The sequence below is a fragment of the Hypanus sabinus genome, chromosome 4 (genome assembly GCF_030144855.1).
Source record: "Hypanus sabinus isolate sHypSab1 chromosome 4, sHypSab1.hap1, whole genome shotgun sequence".
Taxonomy (NCBI): Eukaryota; Metazoa; Chordata; class Chondrichthyes; order Myliobatiformes; family Dasyatidae; genus Hypanus; species Hypanus sabinus.
Window position 1 is genome coordinate 179,578,378 of NC_082709.1, and position 26,901 is coordinate 179,605,278.

Genomic DNA, 26,901 nt, shown 5'->3' on the forward strand with positions numbered 1-26,901 from the left:
TCTCCCCATAACCTTTGCCACCCGTATTAATCAAGAACCTACCAACCTCCACTTTAAATCTACCCAATAACATGGCTTCCATAGCTGTCTGTGGAAATGAATTCCACAGAATCACCACCCTCTGTTCTTCCTCTTCTCTGTTCTAAAGGGGCATCTTGTTTTGCTGGTCTTAGACTCTCTCTGTGTTGGAAACATCCTCTACACATCTACTCTATCGAGATCTTTCAATATTCAGTAAGTTTAAATGAGTTCCTCCTCGTGCTTCTAACTTTCAGTGAGCACGGACAGGCCCAAAGCCTAGAAACACTGAAAAGCAGAGAGGGATATGGGCCAAATTCACAAACAGGTCAAACTCAGGAAAGCACCTTGCTGCATAACTCTATGACAATAATTTTAGAAAAGTTAACATTGTGGGCCTTTTCAGTACAAGTTTTCTTTGATTACGGACTAAGATTAAATGAATGCTTCTGTCATTGTTTTGGTCACAGTAATAGCTGGCAATCATTTCAGCTCAAGCGATTACTCTGTCAAATAACAATTTCAACAAATTCCATTTAACTCTACCTTGTGGCGAGCTCTGTGTTTGCCTCCTGTTCACTTATCACCACAAGGAGACACTTCATAGTGAATTATTGACTTTTGGGTTCTGTCTATATGAACCAAAAGCAGGGAGGATGGGATTAAGATCAATGGCAGGGAATGAGAGATGGCTTGCAATCTGGGCTCTATTACCGCTCGCAGATTCAAATAATTGATTTTTCTCTTTTGTCTTTTATCCAGCTGTCCTTCAAGTGACAATTTCTCTGGGCAAAGTGAAACTCAGTGTGGGAGAATCCAAGTTCTTCACCTGCACAGGTAAGTCCAAAGATTACTGGGAAACTCTGGCACTGAACTGGTGGATACCTGTCCAGGTAAGGCCAAGCTTAGTTTGTTGTCTCTCCTCATGCTAAATGGACCCTGGCAGGTGGGATGTGTGTTCAATTTTTCATTGAGTTATTGCTAGCTCTCAGGGCGATCCTATTCCTGGACTTAGTCCCTCGTACCCTGTTCTCTCAAACATGCTGTTAGATGTGTGGGTTATGACCAAAGGAAAAATGGCTAGAGTCGCTTAGCACTTTAGTGTGTCAAAAATCAAACTTACAAACATTAGTGAAAATAGTGAAAAGAAAACTGCCAGTACTAACAAAAAGAAATCTATCAGAAAACACAAAAATAGCTATTTTTGTCCAGTGTGAACACCTGGCAGTCCTGATTTCTGACCCCTACTGAAAGCGAAGAAGGACACAAAGGACACCCCATCTTCAATTACCAAGCATTCTAACTTAAGTCTAGACAGGAATTAGAATATGATGCAGTTACAGTGATATTTCAAAATAAGCAAAAGTATTGACCTTAAATACAGTGTACAAGCAGCATATACACATATCCCCATTACTAAAGAAATGGAATATCCTGCTGTGTGTGGAGGGAAAGGCACCGTAGAGCCAGCCTAAGGGCATCAACTCAGTTTAAAAACCTTAATAAGAAAATACCAAGGAAGACATTGAAATGAACACACTCATTGCAACAATGGCAGACTGACAGGGAAGTGTGTGTGTGTATGTGTGTGAGTGTGTGTGTGTGTGTGTGTGTGTGTGTGTGTGTGTGTGTGTGTGTGTGTGTGTGTGTGTGTAAATTCACATGTATAAGAAATGTGTTTACCGAGTTCTCCTGCAGTGACAGTGCTCGGCAGTCGAGGCAGGTTGTCTGCCGTAACATTTCCTTTCCCTGCTTTATGACGGATGATTCATTTGAAGGGTTGGAGCTGCAAGTATCACTGTGTCACTCTCGCATTATGGCCCTTCATTGTCTGAATACATGTTGAAGCTCTCCATCACAGATGCCCGTCAACTTCAACCTGATTCTCTTCCTAAGCAACAAAATGAGGGACATTTTTGCAGCAACTAGTTAAGATTAAGATCAGCTTTATTTGTTGCATGTACTTTGAAACATTGAATCTTCATCAGTCTTTGTTTAGGTAGAATTTTTCAAATTCCCACCCTTGCCTGTAAGCAGTTTGTACGTTCTCCCCGTGACCATGTGGGTTTCCTCCAGGTGATCTGGTTTTCTCACTTGGTCAAAAAGCAAGCCAGCTGGTAGGTTAATTGGTCCTGGTAAATTGTGCCGTGATTTGGCAAGGGTTAAATCAGGGGGATTGCTGGGCTGCATGGCTAAATGGGCCAGAGGGTCTATTTTGTGCTGTATCAAACAAATAAATAAATAAATAAATATTCCATTCTACTTGTTTATTTTTGTACAAATACCCACATGAAAATGAATCTAAAAGAATAATTCATTACGTCTCAACACGTTCTGAACATTGCGAATGTGTTGCACACGAACACATTCTCATTGATCTTTGTGGATGAAAACGGAGAAATTATCGCACTTATTAGTGGAATTGACTGATGCTGATAGAAAGGATTACATTCCTAATGTTACATAGGTTAATCTGCTTCTTAATGCAACATGTTAAAGGTGATCGTACAGAAGCATTGAATATTTATCCGTTGTTTTCTTGATCTGCCTCTCTTTCATTGATATATTGATCTATTCATGCCTTTGTATCTCCTCGGCTTAATTGCTCCACTCAAGAGCAGAATCAGAAGCAGAGAGTTTATTATCACTGGGATAGAGTATGTCATGGGGTTTGTTTTGTTCTGAGCTGCAGTACAGTGCAACATATTCAATAAAGTCAATATTAGAAGCCCCTTTCCTTCCTCCCACCCACTCACACACACAATTAGGCCTTCAAATGCAGGACAGGCCAACTTTGGGACTCTAGCCTTGAGGTGAACTACATATACCTGTCTGGACACGCCCCCCCCCCGCTGACTGCTCCTGTGGCTCCTCCCACAGACCCCTGTATAAAGGCGATTGAGGTCTGAGCCCGGCCTCTCTGTCTCCAGGATGTAGTATGGTGGTCAACCACTGGTGGTCAACCACTGCTTGTTCCTTCTTCCAGTCAATAAAAGCCGATATCTCGCCTTCACGTCTCAGAGAGAGTTATTTTTGGTGCATCAATTTTATTGACTGGAAGTTTTAAAACATGGAAACCGTTTTATGTCCGGAAAGATTGGATTTGGACCCCCAAGACCCTGAAGCAGCTCTTGCCTTTGAACTCTGGCTTGCATGCTTCCAATCATACTTGGAGGAGGTTAGTGCAACTGAACCCGCTGTTATGCACCGAATTCTCCTCTCGAAGGTCACCCTGAAAGTTTACTCACTTATCAGAGGCCTGCCGACCTATGAAGGGGCACTGGAAGCCCTCAAAAGACAGTACCTGCAGCTGGTGTACACCGTCTATGCAAGACATCGCTTAGCTACGCGACAACAGCGACCTGGAGAGTCGAGCGCTGAGTTTCTCCAAGCCCTACAGACACTCGTGCGGACTTGCAATTGCAAAACACTCACGGCGGAACAGCATGCGGAGCTCCTCGTACGAGATGCCTTCGTTACAGGAATCAGGTCAGTGTATGTACGCCAGCGGCTGCTGGAAAATGCCGATCTTACCTTACGCTTGGCGATCGAGACGGCCGACACGCTGGAGGCTGCTCTACACAACGCTGACGCTGTCCAGCTGCATGATCCCCCACTGGTTCCGTGGACACCTCAGACCCCGCCGCTGCCGGTTCCTGCTAGCTAATTCGCCAACACCGCTGCCAGTCGCGATTCCACAAACTCCCCGAACCCGACCACAGCTGCTGCCAGTCACAAGCCCATGCAGTGTTACTTCTGCGGACTCGAAAAGCACCCCTGAAAACGCTGCCCAGCCCGAGAAGCGACTTGCTCCAGCTGCAGGAAGAAGGGCCATTTCGCCAAGGTCTGTAAGTCTAAACCACGAGCGGGGTCAGGCAGCGCTGTGTGTGAGACATGGGGGCCGCCATCTTGCATGCCCAGATGTGGGCGACCATCTTTGTCGGCGTCAACATGCCCTGCCCCCGACCCACCGGAGTTTACCGGGTACCAAGACAGCAGTTGAACTCTGGCCTCCGTAACGCTCGACCAAAGCGCCCCACACCAGCTTGCAAGGTCAATGATGGACATCCTGGTGGAGGGGCACAGGACTAGCTGCCTGTTTGACATGGGCAGCACTAAGAGTTTTATTGACCCGGACACAGTGCAACGCTGCAGACTCGTGACACGGCCGGTAAGCCAGAGGGTCACCTTAGCTTCTGGGTCGCATTCCACAGACATCCGGGGGGGTTGTGTAGCGACATTGGTGATGCAGGGCACGGAATATCAGCACTTTGCGCTACTGGTCATGCCTCAACTGTGTGTGCCTGTGCTATTGAGGCTGGACTTCCAAGCCATCTTGAAAGTGTGACTATGGCATATGACGGGCCCCACCCTCCACTCACTGTCAGGAATCCTCAGTTTGGTGGGACTTCATCACATACCCCGCTACTGACCACACACACACACTGACCAACACATCCCACCCTGCACCATGCCGACAACTGCGCTACTGACACCACTTGCAGCCTCTCCACCCTCAAGATCCCTCCTCCACCGCTGTTCACCAACCTGACCCCCGACTGTAAACCTGTGGCAACTAAAAGCAGGAGGTACAGCGCAGGGGACAGGGCCTTCATTCAGTCAGAGGTGCAGCGGCTGCTCGGGGAGGGGATCATTGAGCCAAGCACAAGTCCTTGGAGGGCCCAGGTGGTTGTTGTTCAGACTGGGCAGAAAAATAGGATGGTGGTGGACTATAGTCAAACCATCAATAGGTTTACGCAGCTTGACACATACCCCCTACCCCGCATCACGGATATGGTCAACCAGATTGCTCAGTACAAGGTGTACTCGACAATAGATCTGAAATCCGCTTATCACCAGCTCCCCATCTGCCCGGAGGACTGCCCCTACACCGCCTTTGAGGCGGGCGGCAGGCTCTATCACTTCCTGCGCGTCCCCTTCGGTGTCACGAATGGTGTCTCAGTCTTCAAGAGGGAAATGGACCGGATGGTGGACCAGTGCCAACTGAAGGCCACATTTCCCTATCTGGATAACATCACCATCTGTGGTCGAGACTGGCTGGATCACAACGCCAACCTCCAGCGAATTTTCCAAGTGGCCGAAGCCCTGAACCTTACTTATAATAGGGACAAGTGTGTGTTCGGAACCAGTCGACTCACTATCCTTGGGTATGTCGTGGAAAACGGGGTCATTGGCCCTGATCCCGACCATATGCGCCCCCTGTTAGAACTCCCTCTTCCCACCACTCTCAAAGCCCTCAGACAGTGCCTGGGCTTCTTTTCCTATTACGCCCAATGGGTCCCCATTACGCAGACAAGGCCCGCCCCCTGGTCAAGTCTACCACTTTTCCCCTCTCTGCCGAGGCCTGCGTGGCCTTCAGCTGCATTAAAGGGGACATCGCCAAAGCTACAATGCATGCGGTGGATGAGACCATTCCCTTCCAAGTAGAGAGTGACGCCTCCGATTTCGCACTTGCTGCTACCCTCAATCAGGCAGGCAGGCCAGTAGCATTCTTCTCTCATACTCTTCAAGGCCCTGAAATTCGGCACTCCGCGGTGGAGAAAGAAGCCCAGGCCATAGTGGAAGCTATTAGGCACTGGAGGCACTATCTCGCCGGCAAAAGGTTCACCTTGCTGACCGACCAGCGCTCGGTTGCGTTCATGTTCAGCAACCAACAGCGGGGCAAAATCAAAAATGATAAAATTTTGTGGTGGAGAATAGAACTCTCCACCTACAACTATGATATCCTGTACCAGCCTGGCAGACTCAATGAGCCCCCTGATGCCCTATCCCTGGGAACGTGTGGTAGCGCACAGCTCGACCAGCTATACGCCCTTCATGCACATCTTAGCCATCCGGGGGTCACCCGATTTTACCATTTCATGAAAGCCCAGAACCTGCCGTACTCCCTGGAGGACATCACGACCAGGACATTAGGACGATGACCAGGGACTGCCAAATCTGCGCTGAGTGCAAACCGCACTTCTACCGTCCTGACACGGCGCAACTTGTCAAGGCCACCCACCCTTTTGAGTGACTGAGTGTTGACTTTAAGGGCCCCCTTCCCTCCACCGGCCACAATGTCTATTTTCTCAATGTTATCGACGAGTACTCACGGTTCCCCTTTGCCATTCCCTGCCCCGACACCACTACCACGTCCGTCATAAAAGCCCTGCGCCAGCTCTTCACTCTGTTCGGGTATCCCTGCTATATCCACAGTGATAGAGGGTCCTCCTTTATGAGTGACGAGCTGCACCAGTACCTGCTGGCTAGGAGTATTGCTACTAGTCGGACAACGAGTTATAATCCCCGGGGAAATGGACAGGTGGCGAGGGAGAATGCCACAGTGTGGAAGGCCACACTTTTAGGCCTTAAGTCAAAAGGGTTGCCGGTCTCTCGATGGCAGGAGGTCCTCCCCGAGGCACTCCACTCTACCCGCTCTCTGTTATGTACGTCCACCAATGCCACCCCTCATGAGCGCCTATTCTCTTTTCCCAGGAAGTCTGCCACTGGGACCACCCTACCGGTTTGGCTGATGTCCCCAGGGCCAGTGCTGCTCCGGAAACATGTGAGGAGTAATAAATACTCCCCGCTGGTTGAGAGGGTTCACCTTCTACATGCGAACCCCCAGTATGCCTACGTGGTCTTACCTGATGGGCGGGAGGACACGGTCTCCGTCCGTGACCTGGCGCCCGCAGGAGCAGCAGACCACTACCCCGAACACTCCACGGTAACTATGAACCCTGTACCCGAGGCGACACCGCGCACACAAAGCCCTACACAGACTCCTCATGACACTCACCAATGATGGGACCCCGAACTTCAGGCTTCAAACACCAAACTTGGCAATGATGGGACCCTGAACTCCAGGCCTCGAAAACCAAACTTGCCAACGATGGGACCCCGAACTCCAGGCCTCAAACACCAAACTCACCGATGACAAGAGCTATGAGATGGACATGTTAAGGAGCATACTTGATAAATTAGGACAGATGTTTGAGCATTGGGGGTAAATGAAAGGAATTTGCAGTTTGTCACAAGTAATATTTCAGCTGCTAAAATTTGTCATTGTTATATGCTTCTACCATCCAAACATCTTTGCTGAAGGCATTAATGTATAAAATGTACTCCAGGTAATATTCCAGCTGAAGTCAGTTGATCTGAATGTCATCGATCTGCAATGTGCTGTAATTTGATACAGCTGTTTAAAACCATGAAGTTCTGATGCAGTAAGTAATCTTTTCAGTTGGACAGGGAAGAAGCCAAAAAGAGAAAGATGAATATAATAGGCAAAACAAAGCACACATGAGACGAATGGAATGGTAGTGTAGCAGTTAGTGTGATGCTGTTACAGCGCCAGTGATCCAGGTTCAAATCCCTCCGCTGTCTGTAAGGAGTTTGCATATTCTCCTTGTGATGGCATGGGTTTCCTTCAGATACTCCAGTTTTCTTCCACATTTCAAAGACATGATGGTTAGTAGGTTAATTGGTCACATGGGTGTAATTAGCCAATGCGTGCTCTTTGCTCTGTTACCATGCAGCATTCCATAAAATTAATAAACACAGCACTTTGCAAAAGTCTTGGGAATAGTACTGTAGTTATTAATTTTAAAGGATACTACATCATAGCATAGCTAGGGTGCCTAAAACTTTTGCACAGTACTGTAGTAATTTTATGTATTGCACTGTACTGCTGCTGCGGCAAAAATACAAATTTCATGTCATACAAACATTCTGTCATCTTCTATCAGACTCCCCTTCCCTGTATCTCCTTCACCAATCAACATCCCAGCTCTTTACTTAATCCCTCTGCCTCCCAGTTTCACCTGTCACCTGGTGTTTCTTTCTCTCCCCTCCCACACCTTTTAAATCTACTCCTCAGCTTTTTTTCTCCAGTCCTGCCAAAGGGTCTTAGCCTGAAACATAGATGGTACTCTTTTCCATAGATGCTACCTGGCCTGCTAAATTCCTCCAGTTTAATTTGCTTAAATTTCATACGTGAATGATGATAAACCTGAATCTGATGTGGGTCTCAATTATGAACTCAGTGTGGGAAGAGGTCCCACACTCCCTCAGAGTGGAGAAAATTTGAAGCACCAGAGAGGCATTCTGCAATGATTAAGATGTAGCGGTGTGCTACACGCAGCGCTAAAATAACGACACGGAGTTGGTAAACTGCAATTAAAGATGATTTTATTCGAACTTCACGGCCTTGCTTTTAAAGCCTCCCTCATCCTGCCCTCCCCGGGCGCGGATGCTCCAAGGGACACGTACTCACAAACCCCCGCAGGCTTTTTCCCCTTTGTTGTGGACCTGGCCTTTGTGCCTGCACGCTGGCTGTTTGTGAGCCGGTTCGAGGGTGCTAGGAAGTGGGTCGCCACAAAGAAACCAATTGTTTGGAATCAAATGACCCTGCCTGGTTTCTTAGGGCTGGGTGTGGCTGCACCCACGCACCCCCAACTGCTGGCACTCAACTCTGCCTCCTGCCCACATCCCTCCTGTGTCACTCCACCCTCGCCATTCCCAACATCCTTTGTTCCAGCCAGATTTACAAACTCGCTCTTTGCTCCACATTGACAAATATAGTACTCTACAAAAGTCTTTTGCACCCAAGCAATATATATGTGCCTAAGACTTTTACACAGTATTGTAAATAAATAAGATTTTAAAAATACATTGAGTTGTAATCACGGGGGTGGGGGGGGGGTGAAAAAGCATAGGTGACAGATTCATTCTGCATTGTTATTGTTTTACCTTTTTCTACCCCAACACACTGTGCCCTGATCTGATCTGTACGAACAGTGCAAGGACAAGCTTTTCACTGTATTTTGGTACATATGACAAGAGTAAACCAATTCCAATACCAAAGCCAGTTACCAATTCAACTCAACATTTACATCCTGTAAATCCTAAGAAAAAATGCAGAATATGAAAACCTGAAATAAAAACTGGAAGTGCCAGAAATACTCAGTGGGTCAGGCAGCAGCCGTGGAAGAGGAAGCAACTCCAGATCTGGGACTTTCATCAGACACTGCCTTGTGCACAGCAAGGCAAACAATTGTATGATTCAGGGCAAATAACTTCATTTGTGATGTCATGTGCCAGATTCCATGTGCCAAAGAGTGGATGTGGAGAAGATATTCCCTCCGGCTGGGGAAGCCTAAGGCCAAAGAATAGAAGCATGTCCTTTCAGAACAGAGATGAGCAGGATTTTTATTTTGCCAGAGAGAGGAGAATCTGTGGAATTCTTTGCCATAGGTGGCTGAGGAGGCCAAATCATTGGTTATATTTAAGATGAAGGTAGATAGATTCTTGATTAGTCAGGGCGTGAAGGGACACGAGGAGAAGGCAGGGGATTGGGGCTGTGAGTGAAAATGGATCAGCCATGATGAAATGGCAGAGGAGACTCGATGGGCCAAATGGCCTAATTCTGCTCCTATGTCTTATGGTCTCATGAACATTGCCAGGAATCATTTTCTTGTTTGTAACCACAACTAGGTGTGAATCAAGATGGAGATAAATCCTGGTTCCACACCTCATCTGAAAGACTGTACCTTCTAATGTGTCGTACTGGCTGAGTACTCCATTAAACTGTCAGATTTCAATTTTGCTGTCCAGCATCCAGCGCTGGATTTGAACCCACAGCCTCAGGGCCAGCAATGAAGTGATAGCAGCCTGCAGCTCACCAACAAGCCCCCAGTCAAAAATGAGTGGAAGTTCAATGCCATCTCTCCAACTCTGAACAATGAACAGATAACCCTGGCAGGAAAGCAGGGTGCTTCCAGTTACAATCTGACCTTCCTCTGCACATTCTATACCTAACTCCCGGGAAACATGACAGCTCAGCAAGATCCCAGTGATGAAACGGCAATGACCAACCCCTTCATCATCGAGCACTGACCACCCCCCTCAACCCCAGAAAGAACAGAATCAAAATTAAAAACACTCATGCATAGGTCAGTCTGTATCTCTGACTAAGCTCACGGTTAGATATTACCCCAGCATCATGAATCAGCTTTCATTGGCTGACATGATCGCAATGGGTGAAGGGCCTTCTTTAGTCATAAATATGTACCATTTTATGATTACAATTCCATAACCTCAATTAGATTTCAGTGCACTGTAGATTAGTAACCTGCATTTCCAATCAATGAAGTAACTGATAAGATACAAGCTGTAAAGGGACCCTCTCCAGTTGTGGCTTGCAGCCGGGCTAATTCTCTCTGTTACACATAGCACAGATTTCAATTTATGCCTGTTGTATGCTCTATAATGAGGTTGCTTGCAGAGCAGGTTCCCACTGTGCCTTTCCTATTTATGAGATTGTGTTATGAACATAACCTTGCAGTTCATGTCCCTGTGGTGCCTTGGAAGAAACTGATTTTAATGAAACAACAGTTAGCTTGTAAAGATAATTACTTTGATAAAACCAAAAACAAAAAAAAAGACACAAAGGGGATTATTGGTTAACGGATTCAGTTAGAAATGTAACGTAATAAATTCAAGCTACTTAAAAAAAAAACATATGAGCTGATCTTCCAGTTCACTGGTCATGAAGAACACATGTTCTAAAGGATCTTTTTTTGTCTTTTTAATTGCTTCACTCAAGCTAATTCTGTCTCTTCTATGTTCTGTTCATCCTTCCATCTTTCTCATTCTTTCCATCTCTTCCCTGAATATCACAGACTTTCCCCCCTCTTTTTACTGTTTCAAAGACTATTTCTAAACCAAGACTTCACTGGACAGAAGTTTGAGCTGAAGAATAGGATCTGACATTGGAACACTGATTTTGCACACTGATATTTGTTCACCCATGGCTAAAAATCATCCCTCAACCAATGCTGCTAATTACTTTTATTGTTATTCTGTTAGAGCAGAGGTTCCCAACCTTTTTCATGCCATGGACCCCATGTTGTGAATCCCTGAGTTGGATGTATAGCATGGTAGCTGGCCCCTATGGCCCAATGAGCCTATGCCAATTACATCCACGTGGCCAAGTAACCTACTTGCCCTTATGTCTTTGGAATGTGGGAGGAAACCAGATTTCCAACCCTATATAACATTGCAGATAACTTACTGAACATGACATGTTGCAATGACAGCAAAAAAAAAAGGATTCAACAATTGACCAAGTGGTTATTGAGAGAAGACAAGATCTTGAGGACTTTATGCGCCAGTTTTAAAAAGCAACCATTGGTTTCTTGACTGTTGCAGAATGTCTCTCTGGTGCTTCGCATTGTCTCCCCTCTTCCTGCCCCCTTCTCACTCTCAGTCCATAATTGAGACATTTAGCGAGTTTAGGGAACAGGCTGAAGAACAGGAACTCCGTGGTAGTAATGTCTGGATTACTCCCTGGCACACGTGCTAGTCAGAGCAGAGATAGGATGATAGTACAGATGAATGAGTGGCTGAGGAAGTGGTGCAAGTGGCAGAGTTTCAGATTTCTGGATCATTGGAATCGCTTCTCAAACTTCAAAGTTGCATTTAGTATTATCGTATGTGTACATTATACAACCTTGTCACCTAATAGGCATTCATGAAAGAAATAAGCCCAAAAGCAAACCCCAGATATATTAAAAAAAGGTTGTCTAACACCAAATGTGCAGAGTATAAAACATAACATGCCCATAAGAAAATAAAGAATAAAATAACCCGTAAAAAAGACCATCGGACACAGAATGTGCAATGCGTAAAAAACATCATGCAAACATTAACCGCAAGCAAATAGCTTTTCTGAACTGAAGTCCCCAAAAGAGAGTCCAAGATGCATAGTTCAGTGCAGAGCAGAGTAAACATCGTGGAGCAGTGATCGTAATTGGCCCGTGCTCACCTCAGTCCCCGACATCTTGACCTTTTCAAGCTTAGCTCACTTTCCGAACATCAGGTTCCACAAATTCCCTCTCCTGGGTTCCATTACCAACCTGATTTTCACAAGCTATCTGCACATTGAAATCCCACTTGATTGCAGCAACATTGCTTCTATTACATGCCTTTTCTATGTCCCAATGTAACAGTATGGCCTCTACAAAATGGATGGATTACACTTAAGCCTGAGGGGGACCAGTGTCCTTGCGGGCAGGTATGTTACAACTATAGGGGAGTGTTTAAACTAATTTGCCAGGGGTCTGAGAACCGGAGTGACAGGGCTGAGGGTGGGGCAGTTGGTATACAAGTTGATGCATTCTATAGTGAAACTGTAAGGAAGGACAGATAAAGGATAGGACATAATTGCAGTCGGTGGGATGAATTGAAGTGTAACATGCAGACAAAATCAAAAAGGGTGATGAATACAGGACTGAATACATACAGTATATGGAATGAGCTTGATGATCTTGTAGTGCAGTTAGAGGTTGGAATGTGTGACGTTGTGGGTATCACTGAGTTGTGGCTGAAAGAAAATCATATTTGGGAGCTTAATATCCAAGGATACACATTTATCGAAAGAACAGGCAGGTAGGCAGGAGCTTTATTGGTAAAAAAAGAAATCAAATCCTATGTTCTGACTCTATCTGCATGAATTTTACATGTTTCAGTAGGATTGGAAAATGTAGAACACGTGTTGGTAGAATTAAAAAACTGCAAGAGTAAAAAGTTCCTGATGGGAGTTGTGTACAGGCATCCAAACAGTAGCCAGGATGTGGGAAATAAATTAAAAGGAACGTAGAAAAAGAATGTAATAAGGGCAATGTTGTGGTTATCACGGGAGATTTCAATATGCAGGTAGATTGGGAAAATCAGGTTGGTGATGGATCCCAAGAGAGAGAATTTGTGAAATGACTACAAGATAGCTTTTTAGAACAGCTTGTAGTTGTGCCTTCTAAGAGAAAGCAATTTTAGATCGGTGTTATGTAATGAACCAAGTTTGATGAGGGAGCTTAAGGTAAAGGAACCCTTAGGAGAATGTCATCATAATATGATAGAATTCACCCTGCAGTTTCAGAGAGAAGAAATAAAGTCAGATAGTGCTTAACAGTATTACTGTGGAGTAAGTGGAATTACAGAGGCATGAGAGGGGAACAGGCCAGAGTTGATTGGAAGGGAATGTGAGCAGAGAGGATGACAGAACAACAGTGACTGGAGTTTCTGGAGGAAATTTGGAAAGTGCAGAAAAGATACATTCCAAAGAAGAAAAAGTATTCCAAAAGGAGGATGAGACAACTGTAGCTGACAGGGGAAGTCAAAGACAGCATAAAGGTTAAAGAGAGGGCATATAACAAAAATTAATGGAAAGTTAGAGGATAGGGAAGCTTTTAAAATCCAGCAGAAGGCAATTTTAAAAACCATAAGGTGGGAAGCGATGGAGTATGAAGGCAAGCTAGCCAGTAATGTACAGTAAAAGAGAATAACAAAAGGTTTTTATTACAGATATATAAAGAATAAGAAAGTGGTGAGAGTGGATTTTGGACTGTCTCTGGAAAATGACACTAGAGAAGTAGTAATGGGGCAAAGAAATAGTAGCCAAACAATAAGTATTTTGCATCATTCTTCATTGTGAAGACGCTAGTATAATGCCAGAAATTTGAGTGTCGGGGTAGAATTGAGTGTAAATACTATTACAAAGGAGAAAGTGCTTGGAAGGCTGAAAAATCTGATTACTGATAAGTTACCTGGGCCAGATGGAATACAACCCAGGATTCTGAAAGTGGTAGCTGAAGAGATTGTGAAGGCATTAGTAATGGCCTTTAAAGAATCATTAAAATCTGGAATGGTTCTGGAGGACTGGAAAATTACAAATGTCACTCACTTAGAGGGGACGGAGGCAGAAGAAAGGAAATTATAGGTCAGTTAGTCTGATCTCAGTGATTGGAAAAATGGTAGAGTCCAACATTGAGGTGGGACTGAAGTGCATGGAGGCACATGAAAAATAGGCCAAGGTGAGCATGATTTTTTCAAGGGAAAACCTTGCCTGATCTTGAAAATCTGTTGGAATTCTTTGAGGAAATAACAGGCAAGATCGACATAAGAGAGTCAAAGGATGTTGCTTACTTGGATTTTCAGAAGACCTTTCTCAAGGTGCCGCTCATGAGGCTGCTTAACAAGATAAGAGCCCATGGTATTACAGGAACAGTACAAGCATGGACAGAAGGAGCCAAATACAAGCAGGAGCCAAAGAATGGGAATAAAAGGGGCCTTTTCTGGTTGGATGCCACTGATTAGTAGTGTTTCATAGGGGTTTGCATTGGAGCCAATCTTTTCACATTATATTGATGAACTGTTTTATGAGTGTTTCACATTATATACAGAACTGATGACTTTGTGACCAAGTTTGCAAACGATATGAAGATGGGTGGAGGGGCAGGTAATGTTGGGGAAGCAGAGAATCTGCAGAGGGACTTACACACACAAAATGCTTTCCCTTCAGTTAGTCCTGACGAAGGGTCTCGGCCCGAAACGTTGACAGCGCTTCGCCCTATAGATGCTGCCTGGCCTGCTGTGTTCCACCAGCATTTTGTGTGTGAACTTCCAGCATCTGCAGATTTCCTCGTGTTTGAGGGGCTTACACAGATTGGGAGAATTTGCAAAGAAATGGCAGGTGGAATATGGTGTAGGGAAATGTATGGTCACGTACTTTGTTAGAAGGAATAAAGGCACAGATTATTCTTTAAAAGGGAAGAAACTCAAAAATCAGAGGTGCAAAGGGGCTTGGGGTCCTTGTCCAGCATTCCCTAAAGATTAACTTGCAGGTTGAATCGGTGGTAAGGAAGGAAAATGCAATGTAAGCATTCATTTTGAGAGGACCAGAATACAAAAGCACGGATGTAATGCTGAGGCTTTATAAGGCACTGATCAGACTGCACTTGGAGTACGTTGAGCAGTTAAGAAAAGATGTGCTGGCAGTTGAGAAGGCCCGAAAGAAGTTCATGAGAATGATTCCAGGAATTAAGTGGTTAACATTAATGAGTGTTTGATGGCTGTGGCTATCAAACAGGAATTTAGAGGACTGAGGGAGGATCTCATTTAAACTCATCAAATACTGAAGGGCTGAGATAGACTGGAGGCGGAGACGATTTTTCCAATAGTGAGTGAGTCTGGGAAAAGAGGGCACAGCCTCAGAATATAGGTACGTTCAAAGATTAAAAGATTAAAAGATCATTTACGATCAAAGTATGTATACAGAATACAACTCTGAGATTTGTCCTCCCTCAGGCAGGCATGAAACAAAGAAACACAATGGAACCCTTTCAAAGAAAACATCAAACACCCAGCGTGTGCGAAAATTACAAATTGCGCAAACGTCAAACAGTGAGCAAACAACACAGAGAATATCAAACATCAAAACATCCATTTAGAGCAGAGACGATGAGGAATTCCTTCAACCGGAGGAATCTGTGGAATTCATTACCACATACAACTGTGGAGACCAAATCATTGAGCATATTTAAAGCAGAGGTTGACAGGTTCTTAATTAGTAAGGGATGTAAAGGTTATGAGGAGAAGGATAATAGACCAATCATGATAGAATGTTGGACACTCTCAATAGGCTGAATGGCCTAATTTTGCTCCTTATTTTATGGTCTTATTTTATAAAGATAAAGATTAACTTTATTTTTGTCTCATGTACTTTGAAACCTATATCAAAAAGTGTCTTGTTTTGCATCAAATTAAATCAGTGAGGATTATACAAGTGTCACCACACACCTAGAACCAACATCGCAAGCCCGCCACTCATTAACCCGTTTGCCTTTGGAATGTGGGAGGACACTGGAGCACCTGCTGGAAACCCATTCAGTCATGGAGAGAGCCAGGGAAGTATTAAGGGGCTGGTCAGTGGATAATAGAAGGGCAAGTGAAATTCATTCTCCTGATTCTGATAGAGATTCTGCCTCACATCAGCAATGACCTGGCTTCAGTCCTGACCCATTGTGGTAAACTATGTATACCTGTCTGGACACGCCCCTCTGCTGACTGCTCCTGTGGCTCCTCCCACAGACCCCTGTGTAAAGGCGATTGGAGGCACTGCTCCCCCTCAGTCTCCGAGATGCTGTGCTCTGTTTTGCTGCTAATAAAAGTCTATCATTCGCCTCCTGTCTCCGAGAGTTATTGATGGTGCATCAATTTTATTAGCAGCAATTTTAAAACATGGAAAGCATTTTACGACCCGACAGATTGGATATCGACCCTCAATCTCCTGAAGCCAGCATCGTTTTTGAACTCTGGTTTGCATGCTTCCAATCGTACCTAGAAGAAATTCGTGTGACCGAGCCTGCAACGATGCACAAAATTCTCCTCCCCAGGGTCAGTCCGCGGGTCTACTCCCTGATCAGGGACCTGCCGACCTACCAAGGAGCACTGGACTCCCTCAAAAGACAATACCTGCGGCCGGTGAACACCGTCTATGCAAGACATCGCTTAGCGACACGGCGGCAGTGGGCCGGTGAGTCGAGCGCTGAGTTTGTCCGGGCCCTACAGACACTCGTGCGGGCCTGTGACTGCAGGGGACTGACGGCGGAACAGCATGCGGAGCTGCTAGTAAGAGACGCCTTCGTTACGGGGATCAGGTCAGTGTACGTGTGCCAGCGGCTGCTGGAACACGCCGATCTTACCTTACATTTGGTGATCGAGCTGGCCGACACGCTGGAGGCTGCTCTGCACAATTCTGATGCTCTCCAGGCGCGTGATCTCCCGCCGGCCCCGTGGACGCTGCAGATCCCGCCACCTGGCCAATCGACCACGGCTGCTGCCAGTCACAAGTCCGTGAAGTCCCCGCAACCGACTGGCCAATTGACCAGGGCTGCTGCCAGTCACAAGTCCGTGAAGTCCCCGCAACCCGCTGGCAAATCGACCATGGCTGCTGCCAGTCACAAGTCTGCGCAGTGTTACTTCTGCAGACTCGAAAAGCACCCCCAAAAACGCTGCCCAGCCTGAGTAGCACCGCGTGCGAGGCATGGGGGGCACCATCTTGGTCGCCGCCATCTTGTCTGCCCGCCTCGTGCGAGGCATGGGGGCGGCCATCTCGACCCATGGGTGCTTACCAGGCACCTCACTACGCCAGACCAAGACGGTGATGCAACTCTGGCCTCCGTGACCCTCAACCAAAGTGCTTCACACCAGCTCGCAAAGTCAATGATGGACATCCTGGTGGAGGGGCACAGGACTAGCTGCCTGTTTGACACGGGCAGCACTGAGAGTTTTATTCACCCGGACACGGTGCAACGCTGTGGACTCGTGACACAGCTGGTAAGCCAGAAGGTCACCATGGCTTCTGGATCGCATTCCAAAGACATCCGGGGAGGTTGTGTAGCGACATTGGTGGTGCAGGGCACAGAATATCGGGACTTTGCGCTACTGGTCATGCCTCAACTGTGTGTGCCTGTGCTATTGGGGCTCCAATTCCAGAGCCACCTCGAAAGTGTGACTATGGCATATGACGGGCCCCTCCCACCAGTCACTGTCAGAAATCCTCAGCTTGATGGGGCTTCGTCATATACCCCACCACTGACCACACACACACACTGACCCGTATATCCCACCCAGCACCATGCTGACAGCTGCGCTACTGACACCACTTGCAGCCTCTCCACCCTCAAGATCCCTCCCCCACCGCTGTTCGCCAACCTGACCCCCGACTGTAAACCTGTGGCAACTAAAAGCAGGAGGTACAGCGCGGGGGACAGGGCCTTCATTAAGTCGGAGGTGCAGCGGCTGCTCAGGGAGGGGATCATTGAGCCAAGCACAAGTCCTTGGAGGGGCCAGGTGGTCATTGTTCAGACCGAGCAGCAAAATAGGATGGTCGTGGACTATAGCCAGACAGTCAATAGGTTCACGCAGCTTGACACATACCCCCTACCCCACATCGCGGATATGGTCAACCAGATAGCTCAGTACAAGGTGTGCGCGACCATAGACCTGAAATCCGCTTACTATCAGCTCCCCATCTGCCCGGAGGACCGCCCCTACACTGCCTTCGAGGCGGGTGGCAGGCTCTATCACTTCCTGAGAGTCCCCTTCGGTGTCACGAATGGTGTCTCTGTCTTCCAGAGGGAAATGGACCGGATGATGGACCAGTGCCAACTGAAGGCCACATTTCCATATCTGGATAACATCACCATCTGCAATCACAACACCAACCTCCAATGATTTTTCCAAGTGGCCAAAGCTCTTAACCTTACCTACAACAGGGACAAGTGTATGTTCGGAACCACCCGACTCGCTATCCTTGGGTATGTCATGGAGAACGGGTTCATTGGCCCTGACCCTGACTGTATGTGCCCCCTGTTGGAACTCCCTCTTCCCACCACCCTCAGAGCCCTCAAACTGTGCCTGGGCTTCTTTTCCTATTACGCACAATGGGACCCCCATTACGCAGACAAGGCCCGCCCCCTGGTCAAATCCACCACATTTCCCCTCTCTGCCGAGGCCTGCGTGGCCTTCAGCTGCATTAAAGGGGACATTGCCAAAGCAACGATGCATGTGGTGGACGAGACCATTCCCTTCCAAGTAGAGAGTGATGCCTCCAATTTCGCGCTTGCTGCTACCCTCAATCAGACAGGAAGGCCGGTAGCATTCTTCTCTCGTACCCTTCAAGGCCCTGAAATTCGGCACTCCGCGGTGGAGAAAGAAGCCCAGGCCATAGTGGGAGCTATTAGGCACTGGAGGCACTAACTCACCGGCAAAAGGTTCACCTTGCTGACCAACCAGCGCTCAGTTGCGTTCATGTTTGGCAACCAACAGTGGGGCAAAATCAAAAATGATAAAATTTTGAGGTGGAGAATAGAACTCCACCTACAACTATGACATCCTCAATGAGCCCCCTGATGCCCTATCACGGGGAGCGTGTGCCAGCGCACAGCTCGACCGGCTATACAACTTCCATGCAGATCTTTGCCACCCGGGGGTCTCCCGACTTTACCATTTCGTGAAAGCCCAGAACCTGCCTTACTCCCTTGAGGAAATCCGGACGATGACCAGGGACTGTCAAGTCTGCACTGAGTGCAAACCGCACTTCTACCGTCCTGAACAGGCACAACTTATCAAGGCCACCTGCCCCTTTGAGTGACTGAGTGTCGACTTTAAGGGTCCCCTTCCCTCCACCGACCGCAATGTCTACTTTCTCAACATAATCGACGAGTACTCGCGGTTCCCCTTTGCCATCCCCTGCCCCGACACCACTACCACTTCCGTCATAAAAGCCCTGCGCCAGCTCTTCACTCTGTTCGGATATCCCTGCTATATCCACAGTGATCGAGGGTCCTCCTTTATGAGTGACGAGCTGCACCAGTACCTGCTGGCTAGGAGTATTGCTACTAGTAGGACCACGAGCTATAATCCCCGGGGGAATGGACAGGTGGAGAGGGAGAATGCCACAGTGTGGAAGGCCACACTCTTAGCCTTAGCTCTTGACTCTTAGGTCAAAGGGGTTGCCAGTCTCTCGATGGCAGGAGGTCCTCTCCGAGGCACTCCACTCCATCCGTCCTCTGTTATGTACGTCCACCAATGCCACCCCTCATGAGCGACTCTTTTCTTTTCCCAGGAAGTCTGCCACTGGGACCACCCTACCGGCTTGGCTGACATCCCCAGGGCCAGTGCTGCTCTGGAAACATGCGAGGAGCAATAAGTACTCCCCGATGGTCAAGAGGGTTCACCTACTTCATGCGAACCCCCAGTATGCCTACGTGGTTTTACCTGATGGGCAGGAGGACACGGTCTCCGTCCACGACCTGGCACCCACAGGAGCACCAGACCCCTACCCTGAACACTCCACGGTGACAATGAACCCCGTACCCACCGATGTATATACCCACAAGACACCGCACACACCAAGCCCTACACAGACTCCTCACGACACTCCCATACCAGGCACCTCACACCCGCATGAGGGATTACTGATGCTAACGGGCTGGCACCTCAAGTCAGGCCAGAGCCAGCACAACCACCGTCACCGGTGCAATCACCACCGGTGCTACGTAGATCGCAGCGACAGACTCGACCGCCTGATAGACTTAACCTGTAAATATACTTGTAAGAAACTTCACCCCGTGGGGACTCTCTTTTAAAACAAAGGAGGGGTGAATGTGGTAAACCATGTATACCTGTCTGGACACGTCCCCCTGCTGACTGCTCCTGTGGCTCCTCCCACAGACCCCCTGTGTAAAGGTGATTGGAGACACTGCTCCGTCCTCAGTCTGCAGGATGTAGTGGTCTCGTTTGCTGCTAATAAAAGCCTATCGTTCGCCTCCTGTCTCCAAGAGTTATTGATTGTGCATCACCCCCAACACTGTCTCTGTGGAATCTGCACATTCTCCCTGGGACAGCATGGGACTCTATTTCCTCCTACTTCCCAAAGACATTTGGGATAGTAGTTTATTTGACCTTTGTCAATAGCCCTTTGAAATGTAGGGAGGGGTAAGAACAGAATAGGATGAGTGAAAATAGGTGGTTGGTGGTCAGCACGGATTCAATGGGCCAAAGGGCCTAGTTCCAGACTATGTTTTTCTATAAATCTAACAATGAAGTAATACGTTTAGACTGGGTGAACAAAGCAAGCTAGATGGACTATGAGACCATAAGATATAAAAACAGAAGATGACCATTCAGCTTATCGTGTCTGGTCCACCATTCCATCATGTTTGATTTATTTTTCCTTTCAAGTAAAACATTAAATAAGAACCAGGAGCTGGAGTAAACCACTCGGGCTCTTAAGTCTGATCCTCCATTTAATAAGATTGTGCCTGCTTTGATTGTACCCTCAGCTCTGCGTTACACTTTCATCCGTTTCTTATCAAGAAATCTATGAACCTCTCTTAATATAGAGAATCTGCTTCCATCACCCTTTCCGAAAGAGATTACCAAAGACTCACAATCCCAAATCAGAAAACTTTAGCCTCATCTCCATCCCAGGGGGGGGCATTCCTTATTTTTAAACCCTGGCCCCATTCCTCGAGCAAAGTCCTGGAGAAACACAGCAGGTCAAGCAGCATCTGTAGAGGCAAAGTGATGACCGGCATTTCAGCCTGAGACCCTGCTTCAGGACAGAGAGTGTAAAGGGGAGATGGCCAGTATAATGAGGTGAAGGAGTTGGGTCAGCCTGGAGTGTGGGTAGATATCACTTCCTACCTCATCCTCTGAGGCAATGTCCACACTATGCCGGATAAATCCATAAGCGAAGCTTTTTCTCCTTGTTTTTTTCTCCATCCACACTAAAACAGTGTTTTCATCGCCCGAAAACGGAGATTTTCAGAAAAGCTCTCCAGAGTGTGTAATTTTGAAAAAGCCGGATTGGCTGGAGCAGTGTGGACAGGGTAACCGGAGAAATCTATAAATGCTGTCATGATGAGCTGGAATAGATGGTGATGGCAGTGTGCCATTTCATTGTTTTCTTGAACGCAACCAAACAATTTCAAAATAGACGGCAACGAGACTGAAGCCAGAAGAGTTAGAAATGTCTTGTCGACGTTTCGGGCCAAGACCCCTCGGGAGGACTTTGTTAGTCCTGACAAAGTGTCTCAGCCCGAAACGTCGACAGTGCTTCTTCCTATAGATGCTGCCTGGCCTGCTGTGTTCCACCAACATTTTGTGTGTGTTGCTTGAATTTCCAGCACCTGCAGATTTTCTCATGAGAGTAAGAAATAGACTCACCAAATACTTTGACCCATAATTTACTGAATAAATAAGTATACTCACTTTGCCCTGTTTTCTGTCCTTGCTTGTATGAAGATGGTTTACTACTATTTGAGCAAGTACTTCTCTGACAATAGATGTGTAACAGCCTAATGTAACATTGTATGGAAATACAAGATAACAGTGATGCAGACATGTTTTATACATTTAACAAGGGGCTTTATTAATGCAACAGAGTTCGTCAGTTTTTCAATGTTCGTTGTCAGCCGGGTCGTACTGTCCGTGAACTCCCTGTTGATTGCCTCCATACGCTCCAGTATTTTTTTTTAGTTTTAAGTCCTCCTGCACAAGAGCCAACAGCTGTCCACTGTTAAAAGTTTTTCTAGTCTGTAACTGGACAAACGCGCACCAAGTCTTTCACAGCGAGATCCAACACCAAACATGTCACTTTTTTTTTGGTAGGTGCGTCCTGCGCATGCGCAGTAGGAGGAGATTTGCTAAAATATCCGTTTTAATGTGGACAGAGATATTTTTAAAGACGCCTAGTGTGGACACCTATCGTTTTTACGCAAAACCGACGTTTTCAGAATTATCCAGTCTAGTATGGACATAGCCTGAGTTCACCCAGATTGTTGTTTAGAATATAGAACTAGAATTGTAGAACATAGTAACATAGAATATAGAAAACCTACAGCACAATGCAGGCCCTTTGGCCCCACGATGCTGTGCCGAACATGTACTTCCTTTAGAAATTACCTAGAGTTACCCATAGCCCTCTATTTTTCTGAGCTGTAATGAACTCTTCAAACCTGTGCTAGAGAACTGTGAGTTCTGAGATTTTTAGATCACCTGATTTGTTCTATAATAAGACTCGTTAATCATTTTTAGAGTTCCTTGTCTCTTTCTCAGGCTGCTTGCTCTTTGTAATGTGGTCCCATGCCGTTTTCTGTTTAAATGTGTTCATTTGATTTTGAGAGGCTCAGGGCTTCCATGTTACTTGTATTATTGAAGTGGATGCCCGATTAGTGCTAATCACGGAGTGCTAGATTTGAAAATGTTACATCTTGTCGTGTCACACAGCTGAGTCACCAATGTTCTCCAGGAATTCTTATGAATAAACTCTGTTTGCTGTCTCTGCATCAGTGTCTGTCTTTCCACTGCACTTGGGTTCCAACATTACCAACTCACATCATGACAAGGACATTACAGCACAGAACAGGCTCTTTGACCCATGAAGATATGCTGGCCTTTTAACCTACTCTAAGATCAAACTAACCTTTCCCTCCTACATAACCATCTACCCTTCTATCATCCATGTGCCTATCTAAGAGTTTCTGGAATGTTCCTAATGTATCTACCTCTACTACCACTCCGGCAGCACGTTCCACACATCTAACACCTTGTAAAAAACACCTCAGACATCACCCCTATAATTTCCTCCAATCACCATAAAATTATGACTTCTTGTATTAGCCAGTTTGTTGTTTCACTGCCCTCTGTGTGAAAAAGTTGTCCTGCAGGTCTATATTGCAAAATGCTCTTAATAAAAGAGACCTGGCCTTATACCTGGACAGGATCCATTCTGAACTAAATGGCACCCCCCTTCTGATTCCAACCATCACTGGTCTCAGGGAAAGGCATGATGGTTAGGCTGAGGTAGCCTGGATATATCAAAGACATACGATAGCATTGATTTAATTAAGATACAACACGGCCTTCCAGCCCTTTCAGCTGCACTGCACAGTGTCCCCCAAAATTAATCCCAGCCTAATTGCAGGACAAGTTAAAATGACCAGTTAATTACAATGACCAGCCAGTATGCCTTTGAACTGTGAGAGGAAAGCCATGCAGTCACAGGGAGAATGTACAAGCTCCTTTCGGGCAGTGGTGGAAACTCACCATAGGAAACATCCACACTATCTAGTCCTTTCAACATTTGGTAGGTTTCAATGAGATCCCCCCCTTCTAAATTACAGAGAGTACAGGCCCAAAGCTGTCAAACACTCCTCATTTGTTAACCTCTTCACTTGCAGAATCGTCCTCGTGAACCTCCTCCGGACTCTCTCCAATGACAACACATCCTTTCTGAGATATGGATCCCAAATCTGTTGACAATACTCCAAATGCAGCGTGACTGGTATCTTACAAAGCTTCAACATTATCTCCTTTTCAAACGTTTTCTGAAAATCGAAGTAAATGACATCCACTGCCTGTCCTTTGTCCAGCTTGCCTGTTACTTCCTCAAAGATCTCTAGCAGATTTGTCAGGCAAGATTTCCCTTCACAGAAACCATGTTGACTTGATTTATTTTATCATTAGTCTCCAAGTACCTCATCGTTAATAATAGATTCCAACATTTTCCCATTCACTGAGGTTAGGCTAATTGGCCTATAATTTCCTTTCTTTCTCTCTCCCTACCTTTGGTGCTCCTCTCCCTTTCCTTTCTTTCGTGGCCTTCTATCTTTGCATATCAGATTCCCCCTTCTCCACCCTGTGTCTCTATCACCAATCAACTTCCCAGCTCTTTACTTCACCCCTGCTCCCCAGGTTTCACCTATCACCTTGTGGGCCTTCCTCCACTCCCCTCTCTTTCTTATTCTGATTCCTCATCTTTCTTTCCAGTCTTGATGAAGGGTCTCAGTCCAAAACATCAACTATACTCTTTTCCATAGATGCTGCCTGGCCTGCTGAGTTCCTCCAGCAATTTGTGTATGTCGGTTGAAGGGATGAAGCTGTTCTTGAACCTGGTGAAGTGGGATGTTAGGTTAATGGTACCAATGGCAGAACCTACCCAATGGTAACAGCTAGGAGATGGCATGGCTTGGATGGTGGGGATCATTAATGACAGATGTTGCCTTCTTGTGGCAGCACCTCATGTAGCTATTATCAGTGGTGGGAAGGAATGTACTGAGCAGAGTGCGCTATGCTCTGCAGCTACTTAGGTTTCTGAACGTTGAATTGCCATACCACACCATGATGCAACCAAACAGGATACTTTCAATGGCAAGGCACCTGACTAACCAGAATCCGGTTTATTATCACTGGCATATGTTGTGAAATTTGTTAACTCTGCGGCAGCAATACAATGCAATACATGATAGTAGAAAGAAAAATACTGTGAATTCCGGTAAGTTTATATAGTTAAATTAAGTAAGTAGAGCAAAAAAAAATTAGGGAGTTAGTATTCGTGGCTGCAATGTCCATTCAGAAATTGGATGGCGGAAGGAAAGCAGCAGTTCCTGAATCACTGAGTGTGAGCCTTCAGGCTTCTGTACCACATTCCTGATGGTAGCAATGAGAAGAGAGCATGTCCTGGGTGGTGGGGGTCCTTAATGATGGACGCCACGTTTCTGACACACCGCTTATTGAAGACTAATGTTTTTCATCCAGCTCAAAGCCCAAAAATGATTACACCGTGGATTCCCCAGTGCAAATGCAACCCTGATACAGAATGCAGAAATGGGCTGGGAGTAGTGCACTAACAAATTTGTGATCCAGCTGAGCCTCTGCATTTAGAATCATAGAATAATTTAATTTAGTAATGTGGTATGGTAACAAGCCCTTCGGCCCATCTAGTCCATGCAAGTCAAGGTGCCCATCAAAGCTTGTCCCACTGCACACATTTAACCCATATCTCCCTGAACCTCTCCGATCCTTTGTTCTGTTTCATAGCAACACTGTGACCGCCTCAACCTCTTTGTAAAATTGCCTTTGTTTTGTTTTTGTTTGTTCTAATTGCCTTCTTTCTTGTACAATTGCATATAATTTATGCATAGTTTATGTTTTTCTTGCAAATGTTGTGTATCTGATGTTACGTGCCTGTGATGGTGCTGTAAATAGGCTGTTCATTGTGCTTTTGCATTCACTTACCTGTGCATATGACAATAAACTTGACATCAAACTACCAGGTTCAGGAACAGTGATTACCCCTCAACCATCAGGCTCTTGGACCAGAGGTGATAACATAAGACTATAAGATATAGGAGCAGAAGTAGGCTATTTGCCCCAATGTGTCTGCTCTTCCATTTCATCATGGCTAATCCATTTTCCTCTCAATCCCAATCTCCTGCCGTTTCTCCGAATCCCTTCATGCCTTGAGAAATCAGAAGTCTATCAACATCTGCCCTAAATATACCCAATGACTTGGCTTCCACCAGAACTTGGGGCAGTGAATTCCACAGATTCATCACCCTCTGGCTAATGAAATCCCTCTTCATCACCACTCTAAATGGATACCCCTCTATCTTGAGGCTGCGTTTCTGGTTTTAGACTCCCCCACTATAGGAACCATCCTCTCTACATCCACTCTGAAGCCTTTCAACATTTGATAGGCTTCAATGAGATCACCACCCTCACTCCTGAATTCCAGTGATTATACGACCAGATCAAGTATTCCTCATCTGTTAAGCCTTTCAATCCCAGAATCATGTTCATGAATCTCCTTTGAACCCTCTCCAATGTCAACACATCCTTTCTTAGATAAATGGCCCACTCAGCCTCACTCAACTTCACTTGCCCGATCATTCAACTATTCCCACAACCTATGGACTCACTTTCAAGGACTCTTCATATCATGTTCTCAATGTTTGTTGCTTATTTATTTATGTTTTGTATTTGCACTTTGTTGTCTTCTGCATACTGGTCGAATGCCCAAGATGGCATAGACTTTCACTGATACTATTATGGTTATTATTCTATTGTGGATTTATAGAGTAGCCTGCAAGAAAATGAACCCTCATGGTTGTATCTGGTGACATATGTGTACTTTGATAATAAATTTACCTTGAATCTCATGTAATTCCAAATGTCTTCTAAGTGTTGTTATTATATCTTTTTCATCCATTTCCTTAGATATTTTGTCCCAAATGCAGAGGTGCCCCTGAAGTTTCTATTAAATCTCTCCCTTCTCACCTTAAACTTGTGCCCTTTAGTTCTTGATTCTCCAAGCATGAGAAAGATTGTGTGTGTTCAGTGTTTCTCTGCCACTTGTGAGGTTACACACCTCAATAAGGTCACCCCTCAGTCTTCTATCATCCAAAGAATAATCACAGCCTTCATGAATTACATGAATCTGAGTCCTCTCAGAGAGTCATACGGCACTGTAATTAAAACACAGGCCCTTCAGCCCATCTAGTCCATGCTGAACTATTAATCTGCCTAGTCGCTTTGACCTGCACCTGTAATTATCCAAACATCTTTTAAATGTTGCAATCAATCCCACATCCATCACTTCTACTGGCAGCTCATTTTACACTCGCACGTCACTCTGAGTGAGGAAGATCCTCCACATGTTCTCCTGAAAGATCTCACCTTTCACCCTTAACC

General features: G+C 46.0%; 2 protein-coding genes and 1 long non-coding RNA gene across 7 annotated transcripts in view; all 3 read left to right on the plus strand.

The window, feature by feature from the left end:
• LOC132393532 (neural cell adhesion molecule 2-like) overlaps positions 1-26,901 on the plus strand; it is a 1,581,614-nt gene that overhangs the window by 1,187,634 nt on the left and 367,079 nt on the right. For all 5 annotated transcript variants that reach the window (XR_009511912.1, XM_059968913.1, XM_059968912.1 and 2 more), the window contains exon 2: positions 781-855. Coding sequence is in view for 4 of the 5 variants with exons in the window: in XM_059968913.1 (XP_059824896.1) it covers positions 781-855 (75 nt within the window). In the remaining variant the exon portion in view is untranslated. The remainder of the gene's footprint in view (positions 1-780; positions 856-26,901) is intronic.
• Positions 882-26,374, plus strand: LOC132393535 (uncharacterized). The gene is made up of 2 exons (XR_009511914.1): positions 882-911; positions 23,610-26,374. It is a non-coding gene; the product is annotated as an uncharacterized LOC132393535 (long non-coding RNA).
• On the plus strand, positions 14,570-20,559 carry LOC132393533 (uncharacterized). The gene is made up of 2 exons (XM_059968917.1): positions 14,570-16,517; positions 19,490-20,559. The coding sequence occupies exons 1-2, from the start codon at positions 16,099-16,101 to the stop codon at positions 20,010-20,012; spliced, it is 942 nt and encodes a 313-aa protein (XP_059824900.1). The 5' UTR covers positions 14,570-16,098; the 3' UTR covers positions 20,013-20,559.